The sequence below is a fragment of the Taudactylus pleione genome, unplaced genomic scaffold, assembly GCF_031769625.1.
Source record: "Taudactylus pleione unplaced genomic scaffold, aTauple2 ptg000326l, whole genome shotgun sequence".
NCBI lineage: Eukaryota > Metazoa > Chordata > Amphibia > Anura > Myobatrachidae > Taudactylus > Taudactylus pleione.
Window position 1 is genome coordinate 2,969,423 of NW_028284727.1, and position 16,158 is coordinate 2,985,580.

The 16,158-nt window shown below is 42.0% G+C and overlaps 1 protein-coding gene across 1 annotated transcript in view; it reads left to right on the forward strand.

Annotated features, from left to right (window-relative positions):
• ENPP3 (ectonucleotide pyrophosphatase/phosphodiesterase 3) overlaps positions 1–16,158 on the forward strand; it is a 236,545-nt gene that overhangs the window by 178,782 nt on the left and 41,605 nt on the right. The window contains exons 18-20 of the mRNA XM_088443058.1: positions 1,919–2,085; positions 8,469–8,517; positions 8,608–8,762. Of these exons, the coding sequence (XP_088299184.1) occupies positions 1,919–2,085; positions 8,469–8,517; positions 8,608–8,762 (371 nt within the window). The remainder of the gene's footprint in view (positions 1–1,918; positions 2,086–8,468; positions 8,518–8,607; positions 8,763–16,158) is intronic.

Below are 16,158 nucleotides of genomic sequence, written 5' to 3' on the forward strand. Positions count from 1 at the left end.
TGCCGCACCATTGGCAAAATTGCCGCGCCATTGCTGCACCATTGGCACAGCTGCCACACCATCGACTCCCAAACTACTGCCCAGAAAGCCAATCTGTACTCTCACAACATCTGTACCATTGATATCCTTGTAATCATCAGCTGTGTCAGTCCTAACTGTACATTCCTTACCTATTGAATTCCCCTGTATCTCCATGTGAGCCGTTACTACCTTGAGCATAAGTCCAGGCGGCCGCCTAAGTACCGGTGAACGTATCCTAGTTCTAAGGGAACAACGGGCGGTTGTTATTGGCAGAAGATCTCGCTAGCCGGGTTCTAGGGGTCTCACTTGGAGCAGGCAGTGGGATTCGTAACACCTTCCCAGTGAGACCATGCCCTTGCTCTCTGTACTTTACAATGTGTAGGGGAACACTAATGCTCTTATGCACAGGGGACCAAAATGGTAGTTTAGGCTTTGCTTTGATGTGCACAGATGTGTCCTCCTCTGAGTTCAGCACCTCTGTCCTAACAAAATCCTTCAGTGAATTCCCTCTAATTATCTACAACTGCTAAGTTAGGCTTGGTCAATTGGGAAAATGCATTCCCTTTTCTTTGTGTGTGACCTACACCAATGAAGTGCCAGCTATATCTAACCGAACCAAATACCAAATGTCTGACTATGGCACATGTATAAATCCCCTGTAGGATGAGCTGTGTTGTGTGTATTGTAATACATAGAATGATATATACTTGTATGTTTTTAATTATTAATGTTGTTAATTATATTTGTAAGAGCATAGACTAGGTAGGAGGAGTTAGGAATAGTAAGGGGTGGAGTCTATGCCTGGGGCCATATGCTGACGCCGAGGTGGGCCTGTGTGCTTTATATGCCAGGGCCTATTTTTAGTCCCAGTCCGGCCCTGCACACAAGTGTGTACCCCCGTTATACTATGAGCTCCACTCCCTAAATAATTGCATTATTTTATGAGTAATTTATTTCAGACTATGTGGTCAGCTAAGCAGCTGGTTGTCATCATGCTGCTATGGTTATAGGCCTATTTTTATGTGGCGGCCTGGAGCTCTATCCGCCCCATTGTTAATCTTGCCCTTATAACACCTGTTTGTCATAACCTTAGGCTGCATCTGGATAGTCACTGATTTTGTTGTTTCTTTCTGGATTGTGGGAGTGTTTGTCTCATAATCTTGCTTTGCCTTAGCTCCTGTAGTTGAGTAACAATTTCTGGGGCCTATTTACTAAGCCTTGCATGGAGATAAAGTGAACAGAGATAAAGTCCCAACCAACCAGCTCCTGTCATTTTTCAAACACAGCCTGTTACATGGCAGTTGGGAGTTGATTGGCTGGGACTTTGTCTCCGTTCACTTTATCTCCATCCAAGGATTAGTAAATAGACCCTTCTGTACCTTGTTTATTGTGTCATATTATCTATATTCTGATTCTCTGTATACCAATGTACTGTTCATTTTTCTCACTGTGAACTTGGCCTGGCCTGTGCTACCAACCACAACGACAGTCTGCTTTCTGACCATCCTTCTGTTAGCCATCTGCAGCCTTGCAAGATGGGAGGCTGTGACCTATGTGTGCCCTCAGGCAAAAGTCATGACTCCTTTTCATTGGTCCTTAGTGACTACAAGGGTTCTCAAACACAGTGTCCCAGGTTAACCAGTGCAAATTGGTAGCATCTGGCCTGACTTATCTAGCCCTGGAAGAATCAGTTGAAAAGCTGAGAATGAGGAGTATAACTTTTTTAAAGCCCCTTTCACTCACTAATTGTGTCTGTCTAATAGCTTATGTATAGTATGATTAACTGATAAGTAGCCCTCAGAGCAAATAAGTTGTGTACCTGTGCTTTAAAGTAATGTTTTTATTTGTATGAATACGATTTCCCAATTATTGATATCAATAACTTATTTTTAAACAGATTTGCTAAAAATCCAGCCAGCTCCAAACAATGGAACCCATGGCAGCCTGAACCATTTACTGGCAAAACCTTTCTTTAATCCAACTCATGCTGCAGAGAAATCAAAGCCATCAACCTGCACATTTATACAGCCAACCTCCAATTTAAGCTGTTCCTGCAATTATACGGTAAATTAAACCCAAATCCCTATGTATCTGCCAATGGTATAAATTACACCTAATTTTTGTAATGCTTTTTGCCTGATCAGATAAAGCTAAGTTACCATGCATTAGAAAAATGTGACCTGTAGCCATAATACCAATTTTTGGTAACCTACCACCAAAATGACTTGATTGCTACACATCATGGTAGGTGGCAGTATAGGTATATACCTTCCATGGGAAATCTGTTGCATCTTTCAGGTACACTTTGTACACAAAAGCACTTTTTTTTTTTTTTCTTTTTTCAAATACTTTTATTTAAGCAACACATCAAATTACAATAATCAATTGCAGTTCAATATAATAAAGGATATATTGGAGTATATACATATGCGTCCATAATCCCACACAATAAAGTACAAAATCACAGATTGATACATATAAATAAAGCGGCAGTTCTCCTATAGACACAGGCAGATATACCACAGCCCAGCTAATATCTTAGAGATATATTCCACCTAGGACCCAGAGACGGGGAGAGCCAAGAAGAGCCCAAAATCAATAAACAATCTATCAACAAAGAGCTAGTTCTCTAGTAATATGTGAGGGACACCCAATAGAATTCTTGTCTCATACCATTCTGTGTTATGAAGTGAGTGTTTAATTCGACTCTGGAAATCCATTGGTAGGATGGAGATGTAACTCTCCCAAGAGTCAAAAAATTTAGCAACTAGTCTGTCTTTATTTAAAGTTGTCTCCAACCAATCCATCTGAAAAATGTGGTGGATTTTCTATTTAAATAATTTTAAGGAGGGCGGAGCGTCAGAATCCACTCCTGTAGAATGGATTTGCGCGCAGCTGCACTAATTGCTAGTAGCAGTTTTCTGCAGCCTTTAGAAATCATCTGAGTCTCCGGTATAATACCAAAAATAGCCCATTCTGCTGTAAATAGCAGATAATTCACTAGATGATCCATAGAATTTTTTTTAACCTGGATCCAGAAACGTCATATTAGAGGGAATGCCCAGAGGCAGTGAAAAAGATCTGCCCTGGGAGCATGGCAGCGTAGGCACTCATGAGAAGTGGACATTCCTGCCAAGTATTGTCTGTAGGGTGAGTAGTAAGCTCTGTGAAATATGTTCTAAAACAATTCCTGGTATTGCATTGAAGGGATTAAACGACATGAGGAAATTAAATTTTCAACTAATAAGGGACAATTAAGATCTGGGAAATCCACTAGCCATTGTCGTATTCCCGAATGACTAGTAGAATGATCCATCGGGGAACATAAAAATATGTAATGTGCAGATATGGCTTTTCTGGTGGCAGGCGGGGAATGCGACAGTTTGTCTAGCTGATTCGACCAATCTCCTTCCGAGAATCTCTCGGCAACAGAGGCAGCGTAATGTTGCATCTGGAAATAAGCCACTGGGAAGTGTTGTAGAATTGGGAGGTTTGTTTTGGCCTCATCAAAGCGTAAGAGCTTTCTGGTAGACGAGTCTACTACCCCGCTAAGATTTTTAAGTCCCTTTTCCCAAAGAATTGTAAAAGGATAAGCAGCCCCCCTATGTTGGAAAGCCTCATTATCTAAAAATGTCAGAAATAGAGATTTATATTAATTCAGATTTGCTTTATGTCTCAGTCTATGCCATAAGCGATATGTCGACCAGAGTAAAGGGTTATCTTTTAAGTCCTGATCTATCTCCGCTTCAAAACAGTGAAGAAAGGTCGTTAAATTACCTTTTGAAAGAAATTGGGCGTCTAACGCTGTATTAGTATAAATATCGCAATTCGAAATCCAATCTCGCAGATGTCTTAATATAGCCGCTTGATTGTATATTTGAATCTGGGGAAAGTTAATACCTCCATTCATTTTATGTTGTTGGAGCTTTATCATCGCTATCCTTGGTCTCTTTCCTTTCCAAATGAACTTGCGGAAAAGACAATTAATTTTTATCAGATCGGTATTACTTGTCAGTAACAGTAGGGACTGCAATAAATACAAGAGACGTGGGAAGGTTGACATCTTAATTAGGTTCGCTCTGCCAAGATAGGAGAGGGTCAAATGATTCCATCCTTCTAATTCACTTGAAATGGCTGATATTGCCTTCCCTATATTTAACGGATATAATTCTGAGGGATGTTTAGATAGCTTAATGCCAAAATATGTAAAGTGGGATTTTGCCCAATTGAGCGGGAGATCTCGACTCCAAGTTGGCTTAGTTACCCCCGGTCCTAAGTACATACCTATTGATTTTGAGAAATTGACCTCAAATCCTGACACACTTCCGAAGTCTCACAAGAGGTCAAGGACTTTGGGCAGAGAATTTTGGGGGTTGCCTATATACAGCAATATATCATCCACGAACGCAGATATTTTTACCTCCATATTACCTATTTGGATTACCTTAAATATAGAAGAATCTTGCAAAAGACGTAGTAAAGGGTCAATTGATAAATTAAAGAGAAGCGGCGATAATGGACACCCTTGCCTTGTATCCCGTTGCATAGTCAATTGTTCTCCCCTAAGGCCGTTCACTGGAAGGGATGTGGAGGGCGCTGTATAGAAGTAACAAATAAGTTTTATAAAGTTGTCATCAAACTCTCTGTCCTCCAACACCTTAAACAGATGGGGCCAAGCCATGGTGTCAAAGGCCTTGTGTGTGTCTAGACTTAAGAGCATATGTCCTCTTTTTCCTCCTTTAGATGAAGCTACTGTTGCTGCTATTGCTGTGCGTATTGCTTTTACAGTGTCGTCCCCAAACAAAACCCAGTTGGTGGGAAGTTAGAAGCTCTGGAAGGATCTGATGCACCCTATTAACCAAAATACTTTAAAATCTATGTTTAGGAGAGCAATCGGCCTGTAGGATTCCACCAACATCGGGTCTTTTCCCAGTTTAAGAATAAGTGTAGTGAATGCTTTGGTAAAGGAAGGGTATTCAGGGTGAGATCTTTAAATTGTATTGAACAATTCAAGGAGTGTGGGTAAGATTTCACCTTTGAGCATCTTAAAAAATGCACCAGTGAAGCCATCTGGCCCTGGGGCCTTGTGAGGCAACAAGCCAGCTATCACACAGGCCAACTCCTCCTCCCTGATCTCTCCCTCCAAAACCGCCCTTTGAGATTGCGTTAGTTTGGGCAAGTTAGCTTGAGATAGTAGGCGAGCATGTGTCGCCTCCTGCGTAGGGATAGGGCTATATAATTTAGAGTAAAGTTGATGAAATTGTTCCAATATGTCTTTAGTATGGCTATAGGTTGTGTTCAAAGGGACACCCCGCAGTCATAAATGAGTGTTTTTTTCCATGGCTTGGACATTGTAGCCAACAATTTGCCTGAGCGGTTTCCCCACTTGTAATAGGATTGTTTGGTATAATCCAGGCGTTGTTGTGCCTGTGAAGTTAGAAAAGAATCAAATAGCTGTCTATCTTTAAGATATATTTCTAGGGCTATCTCAGAGGGAGATTCTTAATACTTTTTAAAACTCTGTGAGGCAGCCCCTTGGGGGGGATTTATATTTGGAGGCGTTTTCTTTTTTTAGTTTAGCAACATAACTGAATATATGGCCCCTCATGACCGCCAGAATAGGACTGGATTGTCCCAGTGTTCGATATTGTCTTCCAAATAGTTGGACTATGAATATGCTAAGTATTTGGGAAAATCTTCAGACTTGGACAAATAATCAGGGAAGCGCCAAAAGTGGCCAGGAGTATAGTATAGTTACAGTACCACTCTAGTGTCACCGTGGCATGGTCTGAAATGATGATGTCACCCAGGGCCACCCTTTTCAGTTGGATGAGTAAGGAGTTAGCTAAGAGGAGGTAATCAATTCTGGACAGTGAACCATGGGCTCTAGATAGATGGGTAAAGGAGCGATCTGTCTGGTTTAATAAGAACCAGGGGTCACTTAACTGCAACGTTTCTCTAAATTCCTGTAAGTATTTCCAGCACGGGGAGGATAGTCTAGAAGCAGGCGGAGACTTATTCAGTATCGGGTTGTCCACAGTATTAAAATCCCCGCCCACCACCAGAGGATAAGAGGACCTACAAGCCAACACCTGCAACAACGAGCAAAGAAAGTCACCCGTGTTGTTGTTGGGGGCATAGAGGTTTACTAGTATGTATTTTGTCCCTTCAATGTCTAATACTTTTATTTAGAATGTGGTATCTTAAATTCCTGTGGAAGAGAACAGCCACTCCTCTAGATTTTGAAGTGTATGAAGCTGATAGGCACTCTGCTATCCAGGGTGCTCGTAGCGTGGAGTTATCACCTTCTCTCCAGTGCGTTTCCTGAAGAAACGTCACTGCTGGGTGCTTTCTCCGAATGTGAGTGAGCACTTTTTTCCCTTTAAGAGGGCTGTTCAAGCCATCCACATTCCAGGAGAACAATAATATATGGGCCCTGGCAGAAGGGTTATCAGTATTACTAAAATTTGACGCCATACCAATGAATTAGTATCCGTATTGCAGAGGATGGGCTTAAAAGGGTGTGAATCAGGAGGGCATCAACTCCTCTCCAAAAAAAAGAAAAGGCTAAGATCCGTGGCTCTCCCGATCTCCCCCCTCTCTCTAAATATGGAACCACAAATGCATCCTGAAACGTAAAATTAACTTGCAAATCCTTAACAATATCATAGTGATGTAATGCTAAACATTTTTTTACATTTTTCAATAGGCAAGGAACTATATTGTCTCCTGCCTCAACTGTACGAGGATCCCACTCCTGTGAGGAGAAGATGCTCCAAAATACTAACCAAAACACAATCATAAACATTAGCAATGGAATTGTCCCAAGAAGGGTCAGGTGTAAAATACAATGGTTACAAAAATAGTATACAGGTTGAGTCTCCCATATCCAAATATTCTGAAATACGGAATATTCCGAAATGCGGAATAATTTTAGCATGACTGAGATAATGAAACCTTTGATTTTTGATGGTTCAATGTACACAAACGTTGTCTAAGGCACAAATTATTAAAAATATTGTATAAAATTACCTTCAGGCTGTGTGTATAAGAAACATAAGTGAATTTCATGTATGTACACAAACTTTGCTTGAGCCACAAAATTATTGAAAATATTGTATAAAATTACCTGCAGGCTGTGTGTATAAGGTGTATATAACACATAAATGCATTCTGTGTGTATATTGGGGTCCCAATCCCAAGATATTTCATTATAATATGCAAATATTCCAAAATACGGAATATTCTGTTATCCAAAATACCACTGGTCCCAAGCATTTTGGACATGGGAGACTCAACCTGTATAAACATTGAGGTCCATAACAGGTCTTAGATGACCCGCGGACTATTATTAAACTAAATAATCATATCTCTTTGTATAGAGAAGGAAAGATAAATAACAGAGAGACTGGCGATACCTCTATCCCCTAAAGATGATAAATAGATCAACTAGTGTGGTAAATATTATTTGAGATAAATAGTTATTAAACTTTTTGGCCTCTGAAACAAATTGAGGGCAGCTGAATTGAGTCAACATTAATATGGTTAAAGTTATAGGAAACCCTCATAGTATAACGATTCAATACACGAAAGCACATTTACTGACATAATCCTACCAATGTAATGAGACCTATTCATCCATAGTTGCAATCTGCAAAATTAGGCATGGAGTATTTTACAGGGGCATGTCTCAGTGTAATGTGGCCTCGCTCCTATGTGTACATGTGAGGCAGAGGACATGTCAGTGTATTTTCACATAATGAAATGTGCTGTGGGACCATGTCTTTTCCGCTTTGTACATGACATTATTGCCAGTCATGCGTCTTCATTGGCCACAGTTTTTTTTAAAATAGTTTGCTTTAACTACCTGAAAACTCACAAGCACTAAACAATGAATGTTGACTATTCTAACTCTATATTAATAATAGATGTTCCTGCACTATAAAAATAAAAAACAATGTTTTGCTAACTGCCTACATCACAAACCAGCTCAGCCAGTATTAATCTTAGACTCCTCACTCCTCCTAAAACATCCAACTCCACCGGCGTTCTATTGTGAAATGGTGGCCGAATAACCGCGGCAGGGACTTATATCGGATCCAAAACATGCGAGATCCAATGCCAGGAAGATGACATTTTGCTTTGTTTTGGAATCCGAGCCTGGTGGGAAAATCAAAGCCACAGCTAGGAAGTTCAGATGGGCTCGGTTTTCAGAAAACTGAGCCCGCTCACCTCTAATTCTAGAACAGTTTTCAAAACCTCACAAAACAATGATCAATCTGATTGTACTGTAACTGCAACTTTTTTCACTGTGGTTAAACAAACCAATCCAGCTCTAAAACCTCAGCAACTATTGTCGTCATGATGAGTCTGTTATCTAATTGAACTTATCAGTCAATGTTGACATATTACCAATATTATATTAATGCTTACTTTACTTCTTTTAGGTTGATGTATCCATACTAAATGGAAGATTAATCCTCGATGAAGCCAGCAGTAAGTAATATGAATATATTATTTTGCACTTGTAAATTGGTTTATTTCACTATACTGGTTATATAACTGTGTCTATATTTTGTTCCATAGTAAGGGATGCAGAGAGGAAATATTTGCCATATGGTAGGCCTAGGAATGTTATTGAAAATAGTACATATTGTCAGCTTCACCACGAAGGCTATGTGAGTGGATACAGCCATGATATACGGATGCCGCTGTGGAGTGCCTATACTATTGAAGCGCAGGTGAGTTCTTGTACTACAGTACATCGAAGAAGAGACTTATACATTTTGCCAAATTAGCAACGGGTGTTTTGTTTCCTTGTTTCAATTTGATTTATCTAAATCATTATCTTTACTAACCTTGCAGTTATCCATAAGGCAACACTGGAGAATAAGATTCTTCATAATACAGTATGTGTAGGCAATAGCTCAGGATGTTAGGTGTCTTAGTCAGTATAAATGCTTTAACTATAATGTAGTACATTGCTAATGGGAGCATGGGATTGGTGAAACTGTTTAATATATTTGCCATGTAAGTGTGATTTTCCATAATTTACCACTTTACCATTAGTTTGCTTATGTTTGTTTTACATAGTATAGAAATTATTAATGCTGAAATTATCTGTATAGTATTCAGACATTTGGCAAAATATTAAGTAACAAATACAACAAAACAAAAAAATGAAGTTAAAATGTATGCACACTCCTGTAACATAATGTTAAATAATACTCAAATACACAAAGTAATATTCCACCAATTTTACAGTGTCATTTACATAGTGCTTGGAATATTATGTTGTATAACAGGATTTTAATTATTCATGCTGGATTACACATTATGGCAAGGCAATTGGTGGCTAAGGGATTAATCTGAAATGAAATATAATAAAAGGATAACAAATAGAAGTACCTTTATTTCAGGTAACATCTTACTAGGTTTAAAGGATTGACTGTTTCATAGGAGGATAATTTAATTGGAGGATAATGCACAGTTCTTTGTCTAACGTTTTTTGTTAACTTTTTTGTGATTTGGGGAATTCCATGTGATTTTCTCTCACTTCTATAGTCAGCAATATCCAGTCCACAAATTACTGAATCACTAATCGTGAGTTGATATTTAGCCAATATGCAACATTCTAATATATAAACTGCACAACAAGAGCAGACACATGTTGTGAATGCAGTTTGAGGGATTAAAATTGATATTGTGGTTTGTATTTCAATGACAAAAAAATGTTAAAAGGAGACGTCAGTTGCCAGCAAAAACATCAACTGCCCTTTTAAACACTGTTTAAAAGGTCAGAGAACTACAGTAAATAATAATATTGTAGAAGGGACTGACTTTTGTTATTTCTAACAATAAAGGGTTTTCTCACCTTCCCGGTCACGTCACTTGATAGATATGTAATAAAAAGTGTTTAAACTAAAGTAGACTAGAGGTACATATGGGGTTGTTATACCTAACATGATGTTAAAACATGTTCTCAGAAACAAAAGGAAATAAAAACACTAATAGTGTTAATATTAGCTAGGCGTGTGCACCGGCCACTTTTCGTGTTTTGTGTTTTGGTTTTGGATCTGGATCTTTCTTCGTGTTTTGGATCTGGATTGGTTTTGCCAAAACCACCCTTCCGTGTTTTGGGTTCTGGGTTTTGTGTTTTGGATCTGTATTTTTTTTTTAAAAAAGCATAAAAACAGCTAAAATCACAGAATTTGTGTGTTTTTCTGCTCCTATGCTATTATTAACCTCAATAACCTTAATTTCCACTCATTTCCAGTCTATTCTGAACACCTCACACCTCACAATAGTGTTTTTATATCCAAAAGGTTGCACCGAGGTAGCTGGATGACTATGCTAAGAGATATGAGTGGGCGGCACAAACACGTGGTCCATCTAGGAGTGACACTGCAGTGGCAGACAGGATGGCAGTTTGAAAAACTAGGCCCCAAACAGTACATAATTCAAAGAAAAAAAAGAGGTGCAAGATGGAATTGTCCTTGGGCCCTCCCACCCACCCTTATGTTGTATAAACAGGACATGCACACTTTAACAAACCAAACATTTCAGCACCAGGGTCTGCCACACGACTGTGGCTGAAATGATTGGTTCGTTTGGGCCCCCACAAAACAAGCTGGCAATTAATCTGTCCCTGCACAAACTGGCTCTACGGAGGCAAGATGTCGTCCTCATCCTCCTCATCCACCGATTCCTCACCCTCTTCAGTGTTGTGTACATCCTCATCCTCACAGAGTATTAATTCGTCCCCGCTGGAATCCACAACCACAGGTCCCTCTGTACGTTCAGGAGGCTGGTCTCCCTGAAAGAGTTGATAATTAATTTTATGAACATCATCTTCTCCACATTTTGTGGAAACAACCTCCTACGCCTTTCGCTAACAAGGTTCCCGGCTGCACTAAACACTCTTTCGGAGTACACACTGGAGGGGGGGCAACTCAAGTAAATAGAGCCAGTTTGTACAAGGACCTCCAAATTGCTTCTTTTTCCTGCCAGTACAGGTACGGACTGTCTGACATGCCTACTGGGATGTTGACACCGATGTAATCCTTTAACAGACAGACGCACGCTTGTCGCTGCTGCTTTAAGGATGCAGGTGCGGCTACAGCCCACACATTTCACAAAGACAGAAAAAAAAAGAAGAATATTTTTATTGCTTGTGGAGCGCACTTTGAGGGTTACACCACCCTTTAACAGACAGACGCACGCTTGTCGCTGCTGCTTTGAGGATGCAGGTGGAATCTAGACGGGATTTGGAACCGGGGACACACTACCTCCATCAATTGTCTAAATCCCACTGCACTAATGGCGGATACCGGACGCACGTCTAACACCAACATAGCAGTCAAGGCCTCAGTTATACGTTTTGCTTCAGGATGACTGCTGTCGTACTTCATCCTCATCGCTAGGACTGTTGGAGGGTCAATTGTTTAGTAAAAGTAGTGGTGTTCCTACTTCCTCTCTGGGATGATGAACAACTCCCAGCAGCAGCAAGAGCACTAGGAGGAAGTGGTTCTTGATCTTTCCCTATTTTATTTTTATCGGAGAAAGTTTGGTCCTCCATTTATGTTATATTGATATATACGTGCGGCTAAGGCGCACACAAACACAGAAAATATTTTTTTATTTTTGCTGGAGAGAAGTGCACTTTGTGGGTTACACCACCCTTTAAGAAATGAGCCAGCGGGCTCTTTACTTATGGGACACAGGCGCACGCTTGGCACTGCTCCTTTGTTGATGCACGTGCAGCCACAGTGCAAACAATTCACAAACACAGAAAATATTTTCTTATTTGGTTTGGAGTGTACTTTGGGGGTTACAGCACCCTTTAACGGTCAAGCCAGCCGGCCCTTTACTTATGACACAGGCGCACGCTTGGCACTACTTTGTTGATGCACGTGCGGCTACTGCGCACACAATTCACAAACACAGAAAATATTTTTTTATTTGGTTTGGAGTGTACTTTGGGGGTTACAGCACCCTTTAACGGTCAAGCCAGCCGGCCCTTTACTTATGACACAGGCACACGCTTGGCACTACTTTGTTGATGCACGTGCGGCTACTGCCCACACAATTCACAAACACAGAAAATATTTTTTTATTTGGTTTGGAGTGTACTTTGGGGGTTACAGCACCCTTTAACGGTCAAGCCAGCCGGCCCTTTACTTATGACACAGGCGCACGCTTGGCACTACTTTGTTGATGCACGTGCGGCTACTGCGCACACAATTCACAAACACAGAAAATATTTTTTTATTTGGTTTGGAGTGTACTTTGGGGGTTACAGCACCCTTTAACGGTCAAGCCAGCCGGCCCTTTACTTATGACACAGGTGCACGCTTGGCACTACTTTGTTGATGCACGTGCGGCTACTGCGCACACAATTCACAAACACAGAAAATATTTTTTTATTTGGTTTGGAGTGTACTTTGGGGGTTACAGCACCCTTTAACGGTCAAGCCAGCCAGCCCTTTACTTATGACACAGGCACACGCTTGGCACTACTTTGTTGATGCACGTGCGGCTACTGCCCACACAATTCACAAACACAGAAAATATTTTTTTATTTGGTTTGGAGTTTACTTTGGGGGTTACAGCACCCTTTAACAGTCAAGCCAGCTGGCCCTTTACTTATGACACAGGCGCACGCTTGGCACTACTTTGTTGATGCACGTGCGGCTACTGCGCACACAATTCACAAACACAGAAAATATTTTTTTATTTGGTTTGGAGTGTACTTTGGGGGTTACAGCACCCTTTAACGGTCAAGCCAGCCGGCCCTTTACTTATGACACAGGCGCACGCTTGGCACTACTTTGTTGATGCACGTGCGGCTACTGCGCATACAATTCACAAACACAGAAAATATTTTTTTATTTGGTTTGGAGTGTACTTTGGGGGTTACAGCACCCTTTAACGGTCAAGCCAGCCGGCCCTTTACTTATGACACAGGCGCACGCTTGGCACTACTTTGTTGATGCACGTGCGGCTTCTGCGCACACAATTCACAAACACAGAAAATATTTTTTTATTTGGTTTGGAGTGTACTTTGGGGGTTACAGCACCCTTTAACGGTCAAGCCAGCCGGCCCTTTACTTATGACACAGGCACACGCTTGGCACTACTTTGTTGATGCACGTGCTGCTACTGCCCACACAATTCACAAACACAGAAAATATTTTTTTATTTGGTTTGGAGTTTACCTTGGGGGTTACAGCACCCTTTAACAGTCAAGCCAGCCGGCCCTTTACTTTTGACACAGGCGCACGCTTGGCACTACTTTGTTGATGCACGTGCGGCTACTGCGCACACAATTCACAATCACAGAAAATATTTTTTTATTTGGTTTGGAGTGTACTTTGGGGGTTACAGCACCCTTTAATGGTCAAGCCAGCCGGCCCTTTACTTATGACACAGGCACACGCTTGGCACTACTTTGTTGATGCACGTGCGGCTACTGCGCACACAATTCACAAACACAGAAAATATTTTTTTATTTGGTTTGGAGTGTACTTTGGGGGTTACAGCACCCTTTAACGGTCAAGCCAGCTGGCCCTTTACTTATGACACAGGCACACACTTGGCACTACTTTGTTGATGCACGTGCGGCTACTGCCCACACAATTCACAAACACAGAAAATATTTTTTTATTTGGTTTGGAGTGTACTTTGGGGGTTACAGCACCCTTTAACGGTCAAGCCAGCCGGCCCTTTACTTATGACACAGGCGCATGCTTGGCACTACTTTGTTGATGCACGTGCGGCTACTGCGCACACAATTCACAAACACAGAAAATATTTTTTTATTTGGTTTGGAGTGTACTTTGGGGGTTACAGCACCCTTTAATGGTCAAGCCAGCCGGCCCTTTACTTATGACACAGGCGCACGCTTGGCACTACTTTGTTGATGCACGTGCGGCTACTGCGCACACAATTCACAAACACAGTAAAAAAATTTTTTTTTGTCGCGCTTGGGGGGAGCACCCCTGACGGACAGAGCACCCCCTGGACAACACTACAGCATCCCTTTAGGACTGGGACACTGCACAGGACTTTGGAGTGGACACAGCCCCTATGGACAACTGACTGCACAACACAGTCCAGCCAGTCCCTATGGACTTTGAAGTAGTGGACATAGCCCCTATGGATAACAGCAGCACAGCACAACATAGCCAGCCCCTATGGACTTTGAAGTAGTGGACACAGCCCCTATGGACAACAGCAGCACAGCGCAGCACAACACTACTCTGCACTACACTACACTACGCAGCCCAGCCAGCCCTAACTCCCACCCTCCCTCTTCACTGTCCACAGCCGAGTGAGAAAATGGCGCCGATGCGGGTACCTTATATAGGATCCAAAACCCGCGAGATCCGGAAGGCGGGATGATGACGTTTTGCCTCGATTTCAGATCCGAGTCAGGCGGGAAAAGTCGAGCCTGACTCGGATCGGCCTCGGATCGGGTGGGTTCGGATTTCAGAAATCCGAACCCGCTCACCCCTAATATTAACAAAAGTAAGATTTGTTGTTGTTTTGGGGGTGGTTGCTCTAGATAATGGTATCTTACCAAAGCCAAATTTCAGGACATGATGGATATCTGGAGGTCCACCCTACTCTATCTAGGTCACATCTATGAATAAATCTCTAATGTGCATAACTATGCTTATCGCAGCAATACGAAAATATGTGCTGCTGAAAGGTATAAAAAACACATCCAAGGATAACACGTCCCTGTGATGGGTAATAGTACAGTGATCGCTGATACACCCCTTGCAGTGAAACATGGTTTGTTCCAGATACAAAGTTTTTTTTTTTTACTTTTTCTAATTTGCCCCAGCCTAGAATCAGCCCCATTGTCATTAAAGCCTTTAGTTCTATGATTCATAATAATAACTGGAAGAGGGGATGATATTCAAAAGTTTCATTATTATCTAAACTGTCAACATGGCTTTGCCCATTCATCATTTCATGTGTTTGACTGCTATGCACAAAAACACTGCTCTGCATTGAATGAAGCTGGTCACATGTTTGTTCGCTTTTTCTGTAAAGTAATTAAGTAACTAAATGCATTGTAATTTGAGATAGCAAACAATGGCCCTCATTCAGAGCCGTACGCTCTGAGCAGAGCGCACGCTCTGAATGAGGGCCGGTCTCCATGAAAATGGAGCGTCCTCCTGGACGCTCGTATAGCTGTGGGTCACCACCCACAGGCTATACGAGCGTGCATTTTGATGGCCGCGATGGTCGTGACCATCGCGACCATCGAAACTGCGAGCCGGAGCCTGCGGTTGAGGTTTTCAACCGCAAGCTCCGGAGTGATTTTGGCTCTATCAGAGCCAAAATCACTCCCACTGACATCACTAGTGATGTAAGTGGGCCGGCTTTTGACGGGAGGCGTTCCCGTGGGAACGCCCCCGTCAGGGAGGCACGCCCCCGGCACGCCTACCAAAGGGGGCATGCTGTCAATCAACATTGACAGCACGCCCCCTTTGATCGGACACAACGAGCGAAGGACTTTCCTTCGCTCATAGCGTCTGGCGCATGCGCACGACGGAGCTCCCTCCGTCGTGCGCATGCTCAGTCCAGAACATCGACCCACTTGCGAGCGGACAGCCGCTTGCGAGTGGGTCTGAATCAGGCCCAATGTTTGGCCTGGGTATTGGAACACCTGTACAGGTAATAGCAATCACACAAACAACAGTTTTTGAGGGATTTATTAAAATACTGATTGATATGAAAAGGGGCGTAGAGAAAGTGAGAACATATAGACAGTTTGTCCAAAAGAGAAATGACTAATAGATTGTAAGACACTATAGGAATAACTGTACCATAATCGGGCCGATCAGCTGAAAATCAGCAGATCAGTCCAATTATCTCACGGCATGAGATACACTTCTCAGCGATCCGAGGCAGCACCTGATACAGCATCAGATACAGCACCGATGGCCGATTATCGTGTGTGGGTCCAGTGACTTAATTGGACCTGCTGAATGCCATTCTTCATAAGATCGTTGAGGTGTGAACCTAGCATATCTAAGTAGGATATAAATGAACTTAGGCCCTCATTCAGAGCCGTTCGTTAACAGCAGTACGCTCGTTGCGTTCCGATGTTGAGTAACCGCG